Consider the following 14,016-nt stretch of genomic DNA (forward strand, 5'->3'; position numbering starts at 1 on the left):
ACGCCGGGAAACGATCGAGACGAGCGAAATGTTAATTGCACGACAATATCCCGCGTCGAGTCTATCGGGCTCGTCTGTCACGACGATCGTGTTGTAATACCTTTGTAAGGAACCTCTCTCGCGTTCGAGAATTAATGATCTCTCGCAGGACCGGATGCTGACTTTCCAGAATTGACATTTCTTACGGAATCCTTATTTTTAGTAGAAGAGCATCTGAACAAGATTATATTAATAAAAGGAACATCAGTTCTTCTCTGAACCATGTAATACGCAACTTGAGAAAAAAATGCATATAAACATGAAAAATAACTTTTCCATGGGCATTTGTGTGTATTTTAAGGTAAAATTTTATTTTTATATTTTATGTAAATTCGTTTCTAATTGTTAATTATACGTACACGGAAAAAAGCGATTTTACTGATTTTATCTCCAAATTGGCTGAATACAAGTCTGAAATTAATTTTATCGGATCATCAAAGTAATTATGAAGAACGTTAAGCATGATAAATGTTCGTGAAACCATCTCACATTAATCAGATCATTAATCAAGAATTCTACGAGAGAATATTCAAAGTTCGACGATTATAGTAAAATCTGTTCCCTTCCTGTTTCTCATCAACAAAAATGATTGAAAAGATGTTTTGTTTAACGACGAAACGAAAGGAAAATCGCACAACGAAACACACGTTTAATGAACTTTTTTAATGAGCGGGGGAGCTCTGGAGACGAGACTCATTTTCGTTAACTGCGACACTTCCTTCTTATACTTGTACAAGTGAGCATCTCTACCAAGTGCGAAACGAATTCAAACACGTGCGAATTATTAACGTAACAATCGAAGCCTTCGCGATATCAACCGCGTAGTGTAATCGTGAACGTAATAATAAGCATTTTAACGAGCCGAGCCTCCTTATCATAAACGTGCGTACGGGGCCCCGCGGCGTTTTTATAATTTCCCTGAAACAATGGGAGCCACATACGTTATTTCCCTGATACAATGAGAGTGACATGTGTATATTTCCTTGAAACAATGGAAGCGTTCAATAACTATTGCTGTAAACTAAACATCATAAGGGGTCTTTATGCCTTACACAGCTTTTCCCCTAGAACTAATAAAGGTTAATTGGGGCATAATCCGCACCGCGGAAGCCACCGGTGCCATTCCGGACGGGGAACAGCCGTCGGCGCCGGGTTAGCAGCCCTGCCGGCGGTCTTCAATTGCTATGAAGAAGCGAAGCAAAGCCTCGGACGACGGGGGTAACGATTCCCTACCCCCGGCGAATGACAAGGGAATTAACGCTGACGACCAGGCCATGTACAAGGACAATGAAAAAGAGTACGGAATAACTGTGCCATTCACAAGGAGAAGCTGCCAAACCTGCAGGCAGCTCAACAAAGGCAATTTCATGGCGCTCAGCCTAAACGATGAAACCAGGCACGCGGCTGAGCGCCATGCAGATATGAAAGTAATATTTACATGCTCAAAATGCGGCAAGAGATACGAGAAGAGGCATGCCGCATTGTGCCGCGTCCCTTTCGCTCAAAATTGCATTATTTTTCTTTATTTTTCCTCACCCACCAAACCTGAACCACGGAAGCTTCTCCATGTGGGAGCAGTTTCCGACCATACAGCACCTCTTTCGAAAGACACAAGAATTCGCCGCGCTCACGGAAGTCCCAAGCAACTTCCGTGAGCTTACATCACGCTCGGAAGCAGTTCCGTATCGCCCTAAAAATAAGGCCCTACGTTGCACAATCAAACCGTAAGGCTACCGCATTCCAATATCGAAACGATTAGCCTCGCAGAAGCCACCGACGCCTGGCCCCAAAATTGCGCCAGAAACAATTGTATACAAGCGCGATCACGCCGTGATCGAGCGGAGAGTAATTCAACAACGTCCGAGCTACGTCGCTTTACTACGAGTCGCTTACCGCGATACCTGATACCGTACGCGCAACAGCTGAGTGTAAGCCTGACCACAAGACAAGAATAAAAGTTCATCAGACAAACAAGTGAGAGTGTTTTCTCTTATTAATAACCACCCGAACCTTCACCCTTCGAATCCTAACCCCTAAGACAGGACGAATCCCAAACTACTTTCGAGAAGAACTCCCGTTCCGAGCAAACAACACATGATCATTAAAATTCCAATAATTCAAGAAATAAAAAGGGAGCATAAAAACTACGAAATTTGCCAGGTACGCGAAATTATATTGTACAGCATTATCTTATCATTTGCGGTGTCTGTAAATAAAAGAAGCGTAATAAATTTAAACATACTCAACTGTAAAACGAATGTAATTATTATTAATACAGAGCTTCTCATTCGTAACAAGTCCACGTACAATAAAACAAAGACATTCCAGCAACCAGATTAAGTGTCGTATATAATTATTTTTATAGTCTAACAAAATTATTTTCAGATTAAAATAAATTTTTAGATACTTTAACAAAAAGCGTTTTTTTTCCGCGTGAGAGTTGGAGATAAGTGTGTGTACGCATTACGGGACCAGAGAGGACGGAGATTGCGTAATGTGAAAGTTGCCAATGGAATTCACTCTTACTTCGCCCTGACCTCCGTTGTAATGAGAGCGATCTGAGTAATCTGGTGCGGCACGTATTTGGCAGTGAACGCGTAACCGTTTCAACAGATCATCGAACGCGTTGTTCCGCTTCTTTCCTCACACAAAAGATTAGCATATGAATACGAATACGATTATCGCGCCCACTTGACATATTTAGATTAGATGATTCGGGTGTGACATTCTGTTGAAAAGATTGATTGACTGATAATATCGCTGGATATGATTACACGTCGTTTCCTTTTTTTTTTATTGGCCAAATCTCCAATCGGGCAAAATAAATAAGCCATGAATATTTAAGCCGCAAACACATTTATCGTATATCTCGCATTATTATTTATATTGCCAAATATTATCGAGCATCGATATCGATGTCTCACTTGTAGACGCAGTTGCTCCATAAGGATTTTCGTTGATTATCGATGTTACGTGTACGATCGATTTTTTCCTATACGATATCCTTGAGTTCTCCCCTCAATTAATTAAATTATAATTCGCGACACGCTCTGCCGCGTTACCTCATACTTTCCTTCACTATTTATAGGCCGACGCTCACCCCGCTCGTTCGTACTTCTTCCAGCCAGCGAGAGCTATGAACCAGCGACGAGAGAGCACGCTAACACGCTCGCGAGCGCGATTATGGCCGTGAGAAATCGTTGTTGCTGGTGTGGTAGATGCAGCGTGTGTGTGTGTGTGTGTAGGTACATCGCACCCGAGAAAATTGAAACGTTCCTATGTAGATTATGCGCGAGGCCGCGCGTCTATTTCTGCGCGTTGAGTAATACCTGCCCGCCGTTTGTGCTACATCATGTCGCATCATCGTCGCATTTAATATTTTCTAAGGGGAAAAGGGATCATTATTTTGTAACATTTGTTTCTGAATTTTATGTCAATGTCTTTATAAATCGTTGATCAAATTCGCGTGTAGTTTATATCGTTCTCTCAAGATAAACTTCGTTTCATTGTTCAACCGCCACCCACAACCATCTGTTGCTTTCTTTTTGCGAGCTTAGGTTAAATCACTGTGTCTACTATACTCAGTTATACACACAGACATACGGTTAGGCGTGAATAAATAAATGGACAAACGCACACCGTGTATCGCCTTCTTGATCAACGAGAAAATGTCGATGTCACATAAATATTCGAATCGGGGAAAAAAAAAAAAAAAAAACGATTGCTCGATTCAGCTTATCTTTCGATCGGTAAGTAGAAATAAATTGGCACGCGTTAAACGAATGTCAGACAATATTTTTAGAAGAAAAGAAAGAAAAAAAGCCTCATAATCTCAATTGTTTGCGAAGAAAAAATGTTTCTAACCAATCCATTAATTATAATATAACGTACTGCGTGTGCACACGCTCTTACGCAACACACCGCAATCGTTTTAATCCCAGATTGAGTTTCCGATACAATTCCGTGAATACAATCGATCACCGTGATCGATACGTCGAGTCAAAGGCCGGAATGCGACGGGCAGTTAATTCCCTACAGCGTCTTCGTGTGCAATTTGCTATTAAGCGCATTTTTTTGTCCCATATTACATTTTAACCTTTTAATCATTTATTTTAAAAATAGACAAGAATAGTATGGATTTTATTTCTAAAATGTATCTTTAAATTAATTCCTAACTGACTGAGAAATTGGATATCGCGCCAACAATGTGTGATGTTATGGGAAGAATTTTTTAATACCCATCCACCGCCGATATTATCTCAGTTCGTACAAGATTAAGATTCGATCAAGATTACATCGAAGTTTTTAACATCGACTCAATAGCCAGACTTGAATATTCCGATGCCGTAACGTGTTTGAGTAACGGTTTGTATCGAATCATAAAGTTTCTGAGGTTGGCCATTCGTACGGTATCATAAATAACTCCGTAACTGCAGCGGGGTTTTTCATTTGGCGAATGATATAAGTGTGCATGTTTTATCCATTTTTTTCTATATATTGATTGTATCATTATACACGCTTAATTATAGTTTATAAATGGTGTGAAGCATATCGATGTTTGCTGATAATTAAAGTGATTGGAATACATAAAATGAAAAGAAGAGAGGTGGAATACGAGAAGTCGATTTGTTCAAAAGAAAGTATGAAGAAAGAGAACCATAACGAGAGTGTCGATGACAACGTCAATAAATTATAATTTATTCCACTTTTTGAACTGATTAAACCAAACGTGAATTACTATTAGTTTCCAAACCTGACACCGAGTAATAGTAAGCGGTTTATGCAGACGGGATGTATGACAAATGAAATCGAGGACGAGATTGATCTCATTCAAAGCAAGCGTTGATAAGCGTTATAATAGTTACAATTGTAATAATTTCCTCGGCGTAGGTGATACGTGTATCCCGTGAAAGAATTTCTCGACGAATTTCGATCGCGCGGAAGTCGCTGAGATACGCAAAACATGCTTTCCTGCGTGCGTTTCATCATTTTTTTACTACACAGTGAAATAATACGTGGAGATTATAATCGAACGTAATAACAAGCGCACCACGATTGCATAAATAATTTGATAGCCACTAGCTGTAGTTATTAACGAGAGTGATTTTATAACAGTGCGCACTACAATAGTACCGTAACACAAATAGAAATGTCCGTGCATTTAAACGCTGTTGAACAGCTCCGTCATTGTGACACGAAATACTTTCTCTCCTGGTTTCAGAACTGGTTGCTTAATTGGAACTTATCTTACTGCACTTCTTCATTTATAACATTTTATATTTATTACTCTTGTAATATTTTTTATCTTGCACTTCATATCTCTGCAGCGAGTGGAACACGCGAAGGTTTTATTATCGTGCAGAGAGCGAGAGATGTATGCGCGAGCATAATTACACTTAATGTCCCCCAAATTCGTCTCCCGAGTCCCCCCCGGTGAAAGAGGCGGAAGACGCGGGATAAAAAAGAAAATGGTAGAATCTAATTAGAGGCGCGCTTGAACGAAATTTAAATTTAAAATTTATCGCGCGCCGTTAACTCGACGTTTATCTCCGCCTTCCGAAAGAAGACATTGCGATTTAATCTGACCGTATCGCGCACCGCGAAAGTCGATTAACGATAAATCCGAAATTGGCCGTAAACGTCCAGATAGCCGATAGCCGATAAAACATCTGCCAGTGTCCGTTCGTGGAAAGGATCCGTTTCGCAAAAAGGGCGGAACGATCGTCGGGGATTCGTGCAACAGGCTCATTGTGTAAATCAATTCGAGATGGCGGAAACGCGATGTATAAATCGCTTGCGAAACGGTTCGGCGATTTATATGCCCGTACTGTAAATACCGTGCCGGCCGCGGGGAACGCATTTATATTCGGCTATAAATTTCCGCATGATCCGCGCCGCGCCACAAATCGACGACGGATTACCGATTTTAATCTGAACTCGCGTTACGCCATGATCCCGTCGAATCCGCCGTGGAATGCTCGCAAGTAATTCTCTCCATTGATTTATCACATGGGATAACATGGTTTCATCTCTTCAAATTATTGGATAAAGACTTAATTCTGTTGAAGACTCGTGACATAGTTTCTTCTTGTATATGTTCTGAATAATTCTAGATTGTACCCTCCAGATTATGATCCCGACACTGTTACTTTTGGAAGGAGATTATTGTTATTATGGGCATTTAGGAGGAATGGAAGGAATGAGACAAAAATTGTGGACAATTATAACAATACGCTTAATAAAGTTTACAGCAGGAAAAAACAATTTAACTATAGATATTATGTGTCAAGGAGATAACCAAGTTGTCTTAATCAGATATAAACCTGAAGAAGTTAAGATTAAAAAATTAATAATTAAGGGAGAAATTTTTAGATGATTTATCAAATAATTTAGAAGAAGTTAACCTCTCTTTGAAACTAGAAGAAACTTAGTTTTCAATAAGACTTTGTGAGTTTGGAAAAATAAGATATTTTGATGGAAAATCTATTAGTTCAGGAACTAAGAAAATATACCGAATGGTTCCAGATATAAATGATGGAGTATGTTCAATATTATCATCACTATTTACTATTAATACAATAACTAAAGCTCTAGCCAAGTTTGATTATTTTCCTGATAATGGAAGGTCCACTCTCATGTCCAAGTCACCCAGCCACCTTCTCGTAGTACTTCTTGTAACGCTCCGATTCGTCGAGCGGCTGAATGCTGTGGTGACGCTCCAGACAATTGTCAGCCTCTTTTATCCCTTATTAGCTGGCCCTGAAATACTAAGCCTCGCAAGAGGTGCTCTCGAAGATTTTACTTAACTGTTCCTTAATTTAAGTAGATCTGATAAAAACCATATACTAAAATATTTATTTATTACTGATATTTTTATTGATTTATTTATTGTCACAGATAATCCGGCAAGCAATATATATGCCTTCAAGAACAAACAGCTTATGAATGTGTGTGGTTCCTTAGATAACCCCGAAACCTCTGGCTCAAGGGGTCCAGCGACTCGGAGTAGGACTGCCGTTCCCGAGGCGGCGGCAGAACAAAGTTCCCCTTGTGAATTCCCGGGATGTGGTACGGACACATTTCGACACTGTGACAGAGGGCTGCACCATTGTGGAGGAAGAACAGAAGTAAATGTGTTCACATATTACTAGATGAATTCTCAGATGTAATACCTCCACCCCAAGAGACCGTGGTCCCCTATTGGCGTACCATTATGACGCAGAAGTAGAATGTGTCACCTTCGGACGAGCCATCTGAGCAAGTCATCACGGAACTGTGGGACCCAATCTCACCCCTAGAAATTCGGAAGGCTTTTCCCGCTAATACAACAGTCTCCGGACCGGTATGCTGTTAGAAATAAAAAATGAAGTCAATGAAGACAATTTCAATTAGAAAAGGGAGAAGCTTTGAATTTTTATGACGAGAATAAAGTTACAAAAGCGGAAAAAGTTGACTCATTAGTCGTAAAATTTAAAGATATAAAACGTCGCGGATTATTTATTGATAATGATAATCCATGACTAAGTGCTTCTCCTGATAGACTTATAGATAAAGATGGTCTGGTGGAAGTAAAATGCCCTGTATCAGCTAAACATTTAACAGTAGATGAAACTTTATACAGGAAAATTGCGTAGCCTGAAAGGTACTTTTGATAAACGCAATCCAGACGAAATAAATCGAAAGCATTGGGTTTTTTAATCAAATTCAGAATTGAATATAATGTAACAGCAATATGGCAAATTTGCAATATGGACACCAAAGAGTATAAAAGTAGTTCATATAAATATAGACAATACTTTTTGGAAAAATAAAATGCTACCTTTGCACGTTTTTATGCGTCAGTAAGTCACGTATAGATGAAATGTTCTTTAATATATTACGCACCGTGTGCGGGATCAGGATGACGACGACGACGACGACGAGTGCATCATTAGGGCGTGAGTCCGCTCGGCGTTCGCGAGAAAACGCGCGGAAAATGCGGAAAATTATATTGCTCGCGACGCACATACGACATAAAACAGGTTGCTTTATAAATAACACTGAGCGGCTGGGTACCGAGGTGATCGCGCGGCGGTCTCCTCCTTCCACGTATACAGCAAAGTTAAACAAATAGATAAAACGTTGGTTAACTATTTTTCCATGTCTTTATGAAATTGTAGTATTAGTTGGCGTTCTTAAGATGAGCAACGGACCTGTACATAGTAGTATTACGTCGGAAAAATATTCAGAAAACGTTGAATCAACTTACGATCTTTGTACGTTGGCACATTAACGAATACACTTGATAGTAATATCTTCACGGAACATTATTGCAATTTAGCACGATTACATGTCACAAATATTTTCGATACATTTACGTGGTCCTCCTCTTGTATAAAAAAAATTTAGTATTCATCGTATCGTCAACACGTGTCTCTTTCTCTTAACGCCCATCTCGAACGCATCGATGGTGGAGGTGGATACCGATTAATCGTCTTATGTAACGTATCGATGTACGTTCACGCCCTCGTCGTCCCAGAAAAGGGAATGGTTGCGATAATAACGAAGCTTACGCTACGTATCGTGCGACCTGACACCGCGTGAGACATCTCGATGAACGTGATTTCGCCGTGATTGCATCGTGCATTTTCATGCACGTGCGCCTCGAATGAGTTATACGTGGTTATAAAAATTAGATTTCTACTCTATCACGTCGGAGTGAAATCTAAATGAAGTGTGTGTGATATAAACGATGCGATATTAGTTTCTGACCGCTGCGGAATTGATTTCTAAATTGTATTAGCGTATTTACGTAATAACGTACGCTTCGCTCGTTACAACGTGTTTTCATTTGCAAACTAGGAGGAGGAGTAACTGCAATTTTATGTGTTAAATATAATACGCAAAGTTGTGAAAACGTGGTTAGATAATCACCTCGTTCAGCACACACCGGTTAGATTTATTTCGTGCCATACATTATTCCGCTGTATAAGATTCATCGCCTTTGGCGCGCCTTGTACCTTAGAACGTTAATGCACTTTATCCCTCCCAAGATTGCATTCTGGTTATTTTATGGCAGGGGTTTTCGCCGTAATCTCTGAAATTAATAATTGATATACAATATCCCTCACAATCAGCATTATACGTCACGGCGAGAGGTATGGGATGGTCGTAAAGAATTGACTCGCGTGCGTCCATTTTACATGCTAATTTTCAATGTCAGTCTTTCTAAGACCAACGCCAGCGATATACGAGCACACGCGCGCGCGCGTATATGCAGCGGGAATCTCTTGGGGAGTTAAGAGAGATACGTGGAGCTGGTATATATCACGCAAAGCAAAACCGAGAGTATAACTGGGACTAGACTCTGTTCAAAAATAAATCCACGCGTGTTCGAGATTGATGTATAAGGTTGACGAGCGCAGCGAGCGGCGGGCTGGAATAAATTATGTTAACAGCAGGTGTAGTCGCGATGCGTCTCCTTCTCTCTCACTCTCTCTCTCTCTTTCTCCCTTTCTTTCCTCGCGAGTGAATCGACCTACGTGCGGAGCGGAGCGGAGCGTCGCGGAGAGAATCGGCGCGGTGCATAGGGCTAACCGGCGATAGACAACGATAAATTCCCCTCCCACCTACGCGATACGAGAGAGCGGTACGGGGAGTGTACGGAATACGTGTACGGGCAATACCTCCTCCTCGGGAGGCAATTTCAATGAGCTCGCGCACCAGCCGCGCTCGCGCGGCTCAAACGTGCCCGCGAAGCTGATGCATAAATACCTATAAATATGACACGGCGGGGCCCGCGGTAACGTCGCATATTAAATTACATTCTTAAGCAGCCGGCACGCACGCCAGGGACCGGACGGTATGGCGCGCATCAAGTCAGCGGGGCTGATTAAACGCAACCACGGAACGTAGTGCATCGGCACAATGAGACGGACGGACAGACAGACAGAGACAGAAAGAGAGACAGAGAGAGGAGGGGGGGAAGGAGAGCTAGTCGACAAGCGGGAGAGGAAGAGACACGGTCGTTTCGTTCTGGGTATTCCCCGGATGTACCATGCTGATTCAAGCGTTATAAGAGTTGTCGAAGAGATATGGAGAAGGAAGGAAGAGGACGGATACGCGAGTACGAAGCGAGCTGGAGAGAGAGGGGGAGAGAGAGAGAGAGAGGGAGAGAGAGAGAGAGAGAGAGAGAAGACGAGCAGGCATACACCACCGTAGGCTAGGGATGCTAATTATTCTGGTTCATGCGAGCAATTTGTCGACTACCCGGGGAACGTATGTTTAATATCCGCGGGGCTCCCGGGAGCTCGCGGGTATTTACATCTACGGCGAATACCACGGCTGTAACGTTGCTGGGGCTGTACGTTGAGAATTATCGTCGGAATTATACAGTCTCTCGTGTGCGTGCGAGAGAGTTGACCGAGCCCTCCGCGGTGGCGGAATCGCGGAGTACGTAAGGGTAGTAATCTCTCGAGAGACGATGCGCACGGGGTTAACAGGAATCGGCGCGATTTTCCGATCTCTCTTTCTCTCTCTCTCTCTCTCTCTCCTGCATCAACCCTGTCCGTTTGTTATCACGCGCCCGACGTAACGTCTCTTTCTTCCGCCCAACAGAAATTATGCATTGTATCCAGAATATTAGTGCAATTCACGGAGCATGCTATTTCATGGAAGGAACGCTTGTGCAGGAACTGCGCTTCGATTACCATAAGTAATATCGATTTCATGCTTGACAGCACTTTTCTCGAACAACTTTGACCACACGCGAAAGATGAATCAAGTACTGTAAGAAAGAATTTTATTAATTTAACAGTAAAACTTTTTAGCTTAATAATCGTTTTATATATTGTCGTGTGTGTTATTTTATTTTACAAATTTTACTATAAAAAATTGCAAAGTTGGAGAAGATGAGTAAATATATTTGAAATACACCTTACAAATTCACATCTTAATGAGCAATCATAACAAAAATAGAACATGTACATTTAAAAATCTTCGTGGAATTCTATGTTACTTTCTTATCGCGAAGGACTCTGTATTTTCCACAAAAGAATAAAACGATAAAAAGAAATAAAATCTTTTACGAAGAATGTACCGTAAAAAGTCGAGAATTATTCTTAAATTAAATACAGCGGCATATGTAACTTTTCTAAACAGAGAGCCGTTCCCATTCATTCGTAGTGGCATAGAAGACTTTTTCGTCAGACTCTGCAATCTGCAAGATGCACGTGGGGTTAACAAAATCTCTACTTTGATTCTTCGTTCTGCTGCGAGGAAGATTGCTCTAATTTCACAATGGAGGCACGTGATATTAAGTCACGATCAAATATTTAAAGCACCTTTATGTATCGTTATATTCGAAATTTCATGGGTGTGGCTATTAAAATCGGTTATGAAAGACTGCTGCACCGCCGCGGAGAGGGTCCAAGACGTGAGTCGCGCGAGTTGTAAAATTCTAAGAACCCGGAATGGCCTTCTCTTCGCGTTGCACAACGCTGCCGCGCCTTCTGTGTGTACTCGAATACAATAATTCATTTACCGAATGGCGAACATGAGCTCGATGTTAGCGCACGTCGCGGAACGCTAATACACAGTGCCGCTCATACACGAGAATTCACGCAAAAAAGCTTCTTTTCACGCCTTGCATGAGGAACGAGGTACAACAGGCACAATAGCTCTATGTCGACGAAGAGTACGGCTATTCATCTTTGAAATCTTTTTCTCGATAATGTATCGTAGTAAACGTTCCAAAAACGTATCGACGTAAATTAAGTTGCTTGAAAGCAGAATGTGCTAATTCGATTTGCAAATGCTAATTAAATTGACTTTAACTTTGTCGCGTAATGAATCAAGAGATCAGATTACAGTGAAATTAAGGCCAAAAAGTCAGTGATTGAATTTCTTAAATCAATATGTGGCAGAAATTATGAATTAATTAGTTAAAATTTTTTTTCACTAAATATTTTCTACGGTAGAATCATTTATTAGAGATAATGTTCCTGAAAAAAAGTTTATAGTAATAATCAATCCTATGATAGATGATAATAATACATTTTTGTGAAATAAAATGTTCGGTAATATTATGGTATTATAATTCAATTTATGAAACATTTTATTGAAATTATTTCATCAAAGCGTGATTATATTATTTCATACTAGACTCTTATTTTTTAATAAGCATATTAATCAATTGCGGGATATATTTCAAGGCTCAGCTGTCATGTTTACGTTTCAAGAACTGCCGCTTGATTTCTTAAGCGCAATCTTCGACTTTGTGCGTTACAATCAAACGGGCTCGATGTATAGTATGCCTATTCCTTTTCAAAGCGGTGTTTACACTTGTAATTTGAACTACCTTGATAGATAGCTACCTTTCAATGCTGTTACGTCGTGCGTGTTGTGTCGTGAATGCCGATGACGCCATCGATAAATATCTCTGGTTGCAATAACGCGCGATTAAAATTACCCCTGTGAGATAACAAAGTAAGTGAATTGAGATTACATTATGAGAAGAGCGTATTTAAGTCCGCGCGTGTTTTAAAAATCGCCACATCCGGCCAATAAATGTCACAAAATACTGCGAGAAGGCATTAAGGTGCTGTCTTCACGGACGGCGATTATAGCATTTGAAATTATAATCTGTGGACATGCAGTTGCATAAACCTTTCGCGGTGTCGGCCGCCGGGTAACAGTATATCATTAGAAATGACATCGTAATAATTCGCGGGTATCACGGTGACATGCTCACTCTTCCGTGAACAACTGCATGTGAAAAAGGCAAGTAAACTTTTCTTTCGAAATCTGTCAGTAAATCGTTTCGAAAGCGAAAAACTTTATCCGTAACTTTTCGCTATCTTTCTTGTGCCGCTTAAGAGTAATGCGAAATATATGTAAGCGACAATTATCGCGCCAAGATTCGTTTAACAATCACATTCAGTATTTAAATAGATAACGCGATATAATAAAATAGACGTAATTGCGTCAGCAAGCAAGATAGGACTGTAACGTAATCTGAAAGAAGAGTTCTTTTTAAAATAAAATCAACAGCGATAGGTGCAATTTATGCATGTATATGGTATTTTCTATGGGTACTTTTATCAATCGAAATTACGATAACTTACATCGTGGTGACGGTCTAGGTGCGGATACTACGATCTTACGTTTTGCGTTTTCCGTATATAGGATTGTGGAGGCGAATATTTTCAATAGCCGCGCGCGAGGCGGTTATCGAAAGGACACTAATGCGAGGCGTAGGTAAACGACAATTAATGCTCCGCTAACTTTTCCGCGAGCGCTATAACCCCGCATTGCGATACCTCGCATCGCAATTGCGGAAGCCCGCGTTCTCCGCTATCTGCTAATTGATAAAAATCCGTAGTTATACTCGCCCGCCGCCGTGCGTGCTCAGGTGCATTCAGCGGCCGAGCACTTTTAACCCGGCGATACCGAGTTTATAAACCCGGTATCGGGAGATTAACGCCCGATTAATTGGTTCCGCCCGTAAAATATTCGTTACACATCTTAAGACATATTTTATATATATATATATATATATATATATATATATATATATCTACTTATAAAAATGTAATACTGGACGGTATTAAATTTGCTGAGTAATTATAATTTATTTTAAGCATTGAGAGTACTAAAAATAATGCTTTTAATACTTAAAATACTTAAAATAAGTATTAATTACTAGACAATTTAATGTCTACTGTCCGGTATTACATTTTTTTAAAGGAATATATGTTATATTCTCACGGCGCAAAATTCGAGCGATAAGAGTCCGATGCTCGTGTTTCTTCGCGCGCGGGATTGTCTGATCATTGTTTCTATATATACGACGGAAATAAAATCGGAAATCGCTTCGATTTTATTCGCCATAAAACACGTCTTCCACGCAGCGGCGCGGCGGCTTCCTCGCGCCCGCGCCGCCGAGAAGCGATCATCTTTGCGTCGGGTGGAATTCTCGCGCGGCGCGGCTCGCGGTCG

The 14,016-nt window shown here is 40.7% G+C and overlaps 1 protein-coding gene across 5 annotated transcripts in view; it reads right to left on the minus strand.

The window, feature by feature from the left end:
- Window positions 1-1,570: 1,570 nt before the first annotated feature.
- LOC105839276 overlaps window positions 1,571-14,016 on the minus strand; it is a 38,285-nt gene continuing 25,839 nt past the window's right edge. For 2 of the 5 annotated variants that reach the window (XM_036293618.1, XM_028191507.2), the window contains one exon: window positions 3,690-7,386. Coding sequence is in view for 3 of the 5 variants with exons in the window: in XM_036293617.1 (XP_036149510.1) it covers window positions 7,334-7,386 (53 nt within the window). In the remaining 2 variants the exon portion in view is untranslated. Of the gene's footprint in view, window positions 7,387-14,016 lie in introns of all 5 variants that reach the window. The other 3 variants (XM_036293617.1, XM_012685463.3, XM_036293619.1) reach the window with 3 other exon arrangements.

The sequence above is a fragment of the Monomorium pharaonis genome, chromosome 11, assembly GCF_013373865.1.
Source record: "Monomorium pharaonis isolate MP-MQ-018 chromosome 11, ASM1337386v2, whole genome shotgun sequence".
Lineage (NCBI taxonomy): Eukaryota > Metazoa > Arthropoda > Insecta > Hymenoptera > Formicidae > Monomorium > Monomorium pharaonis.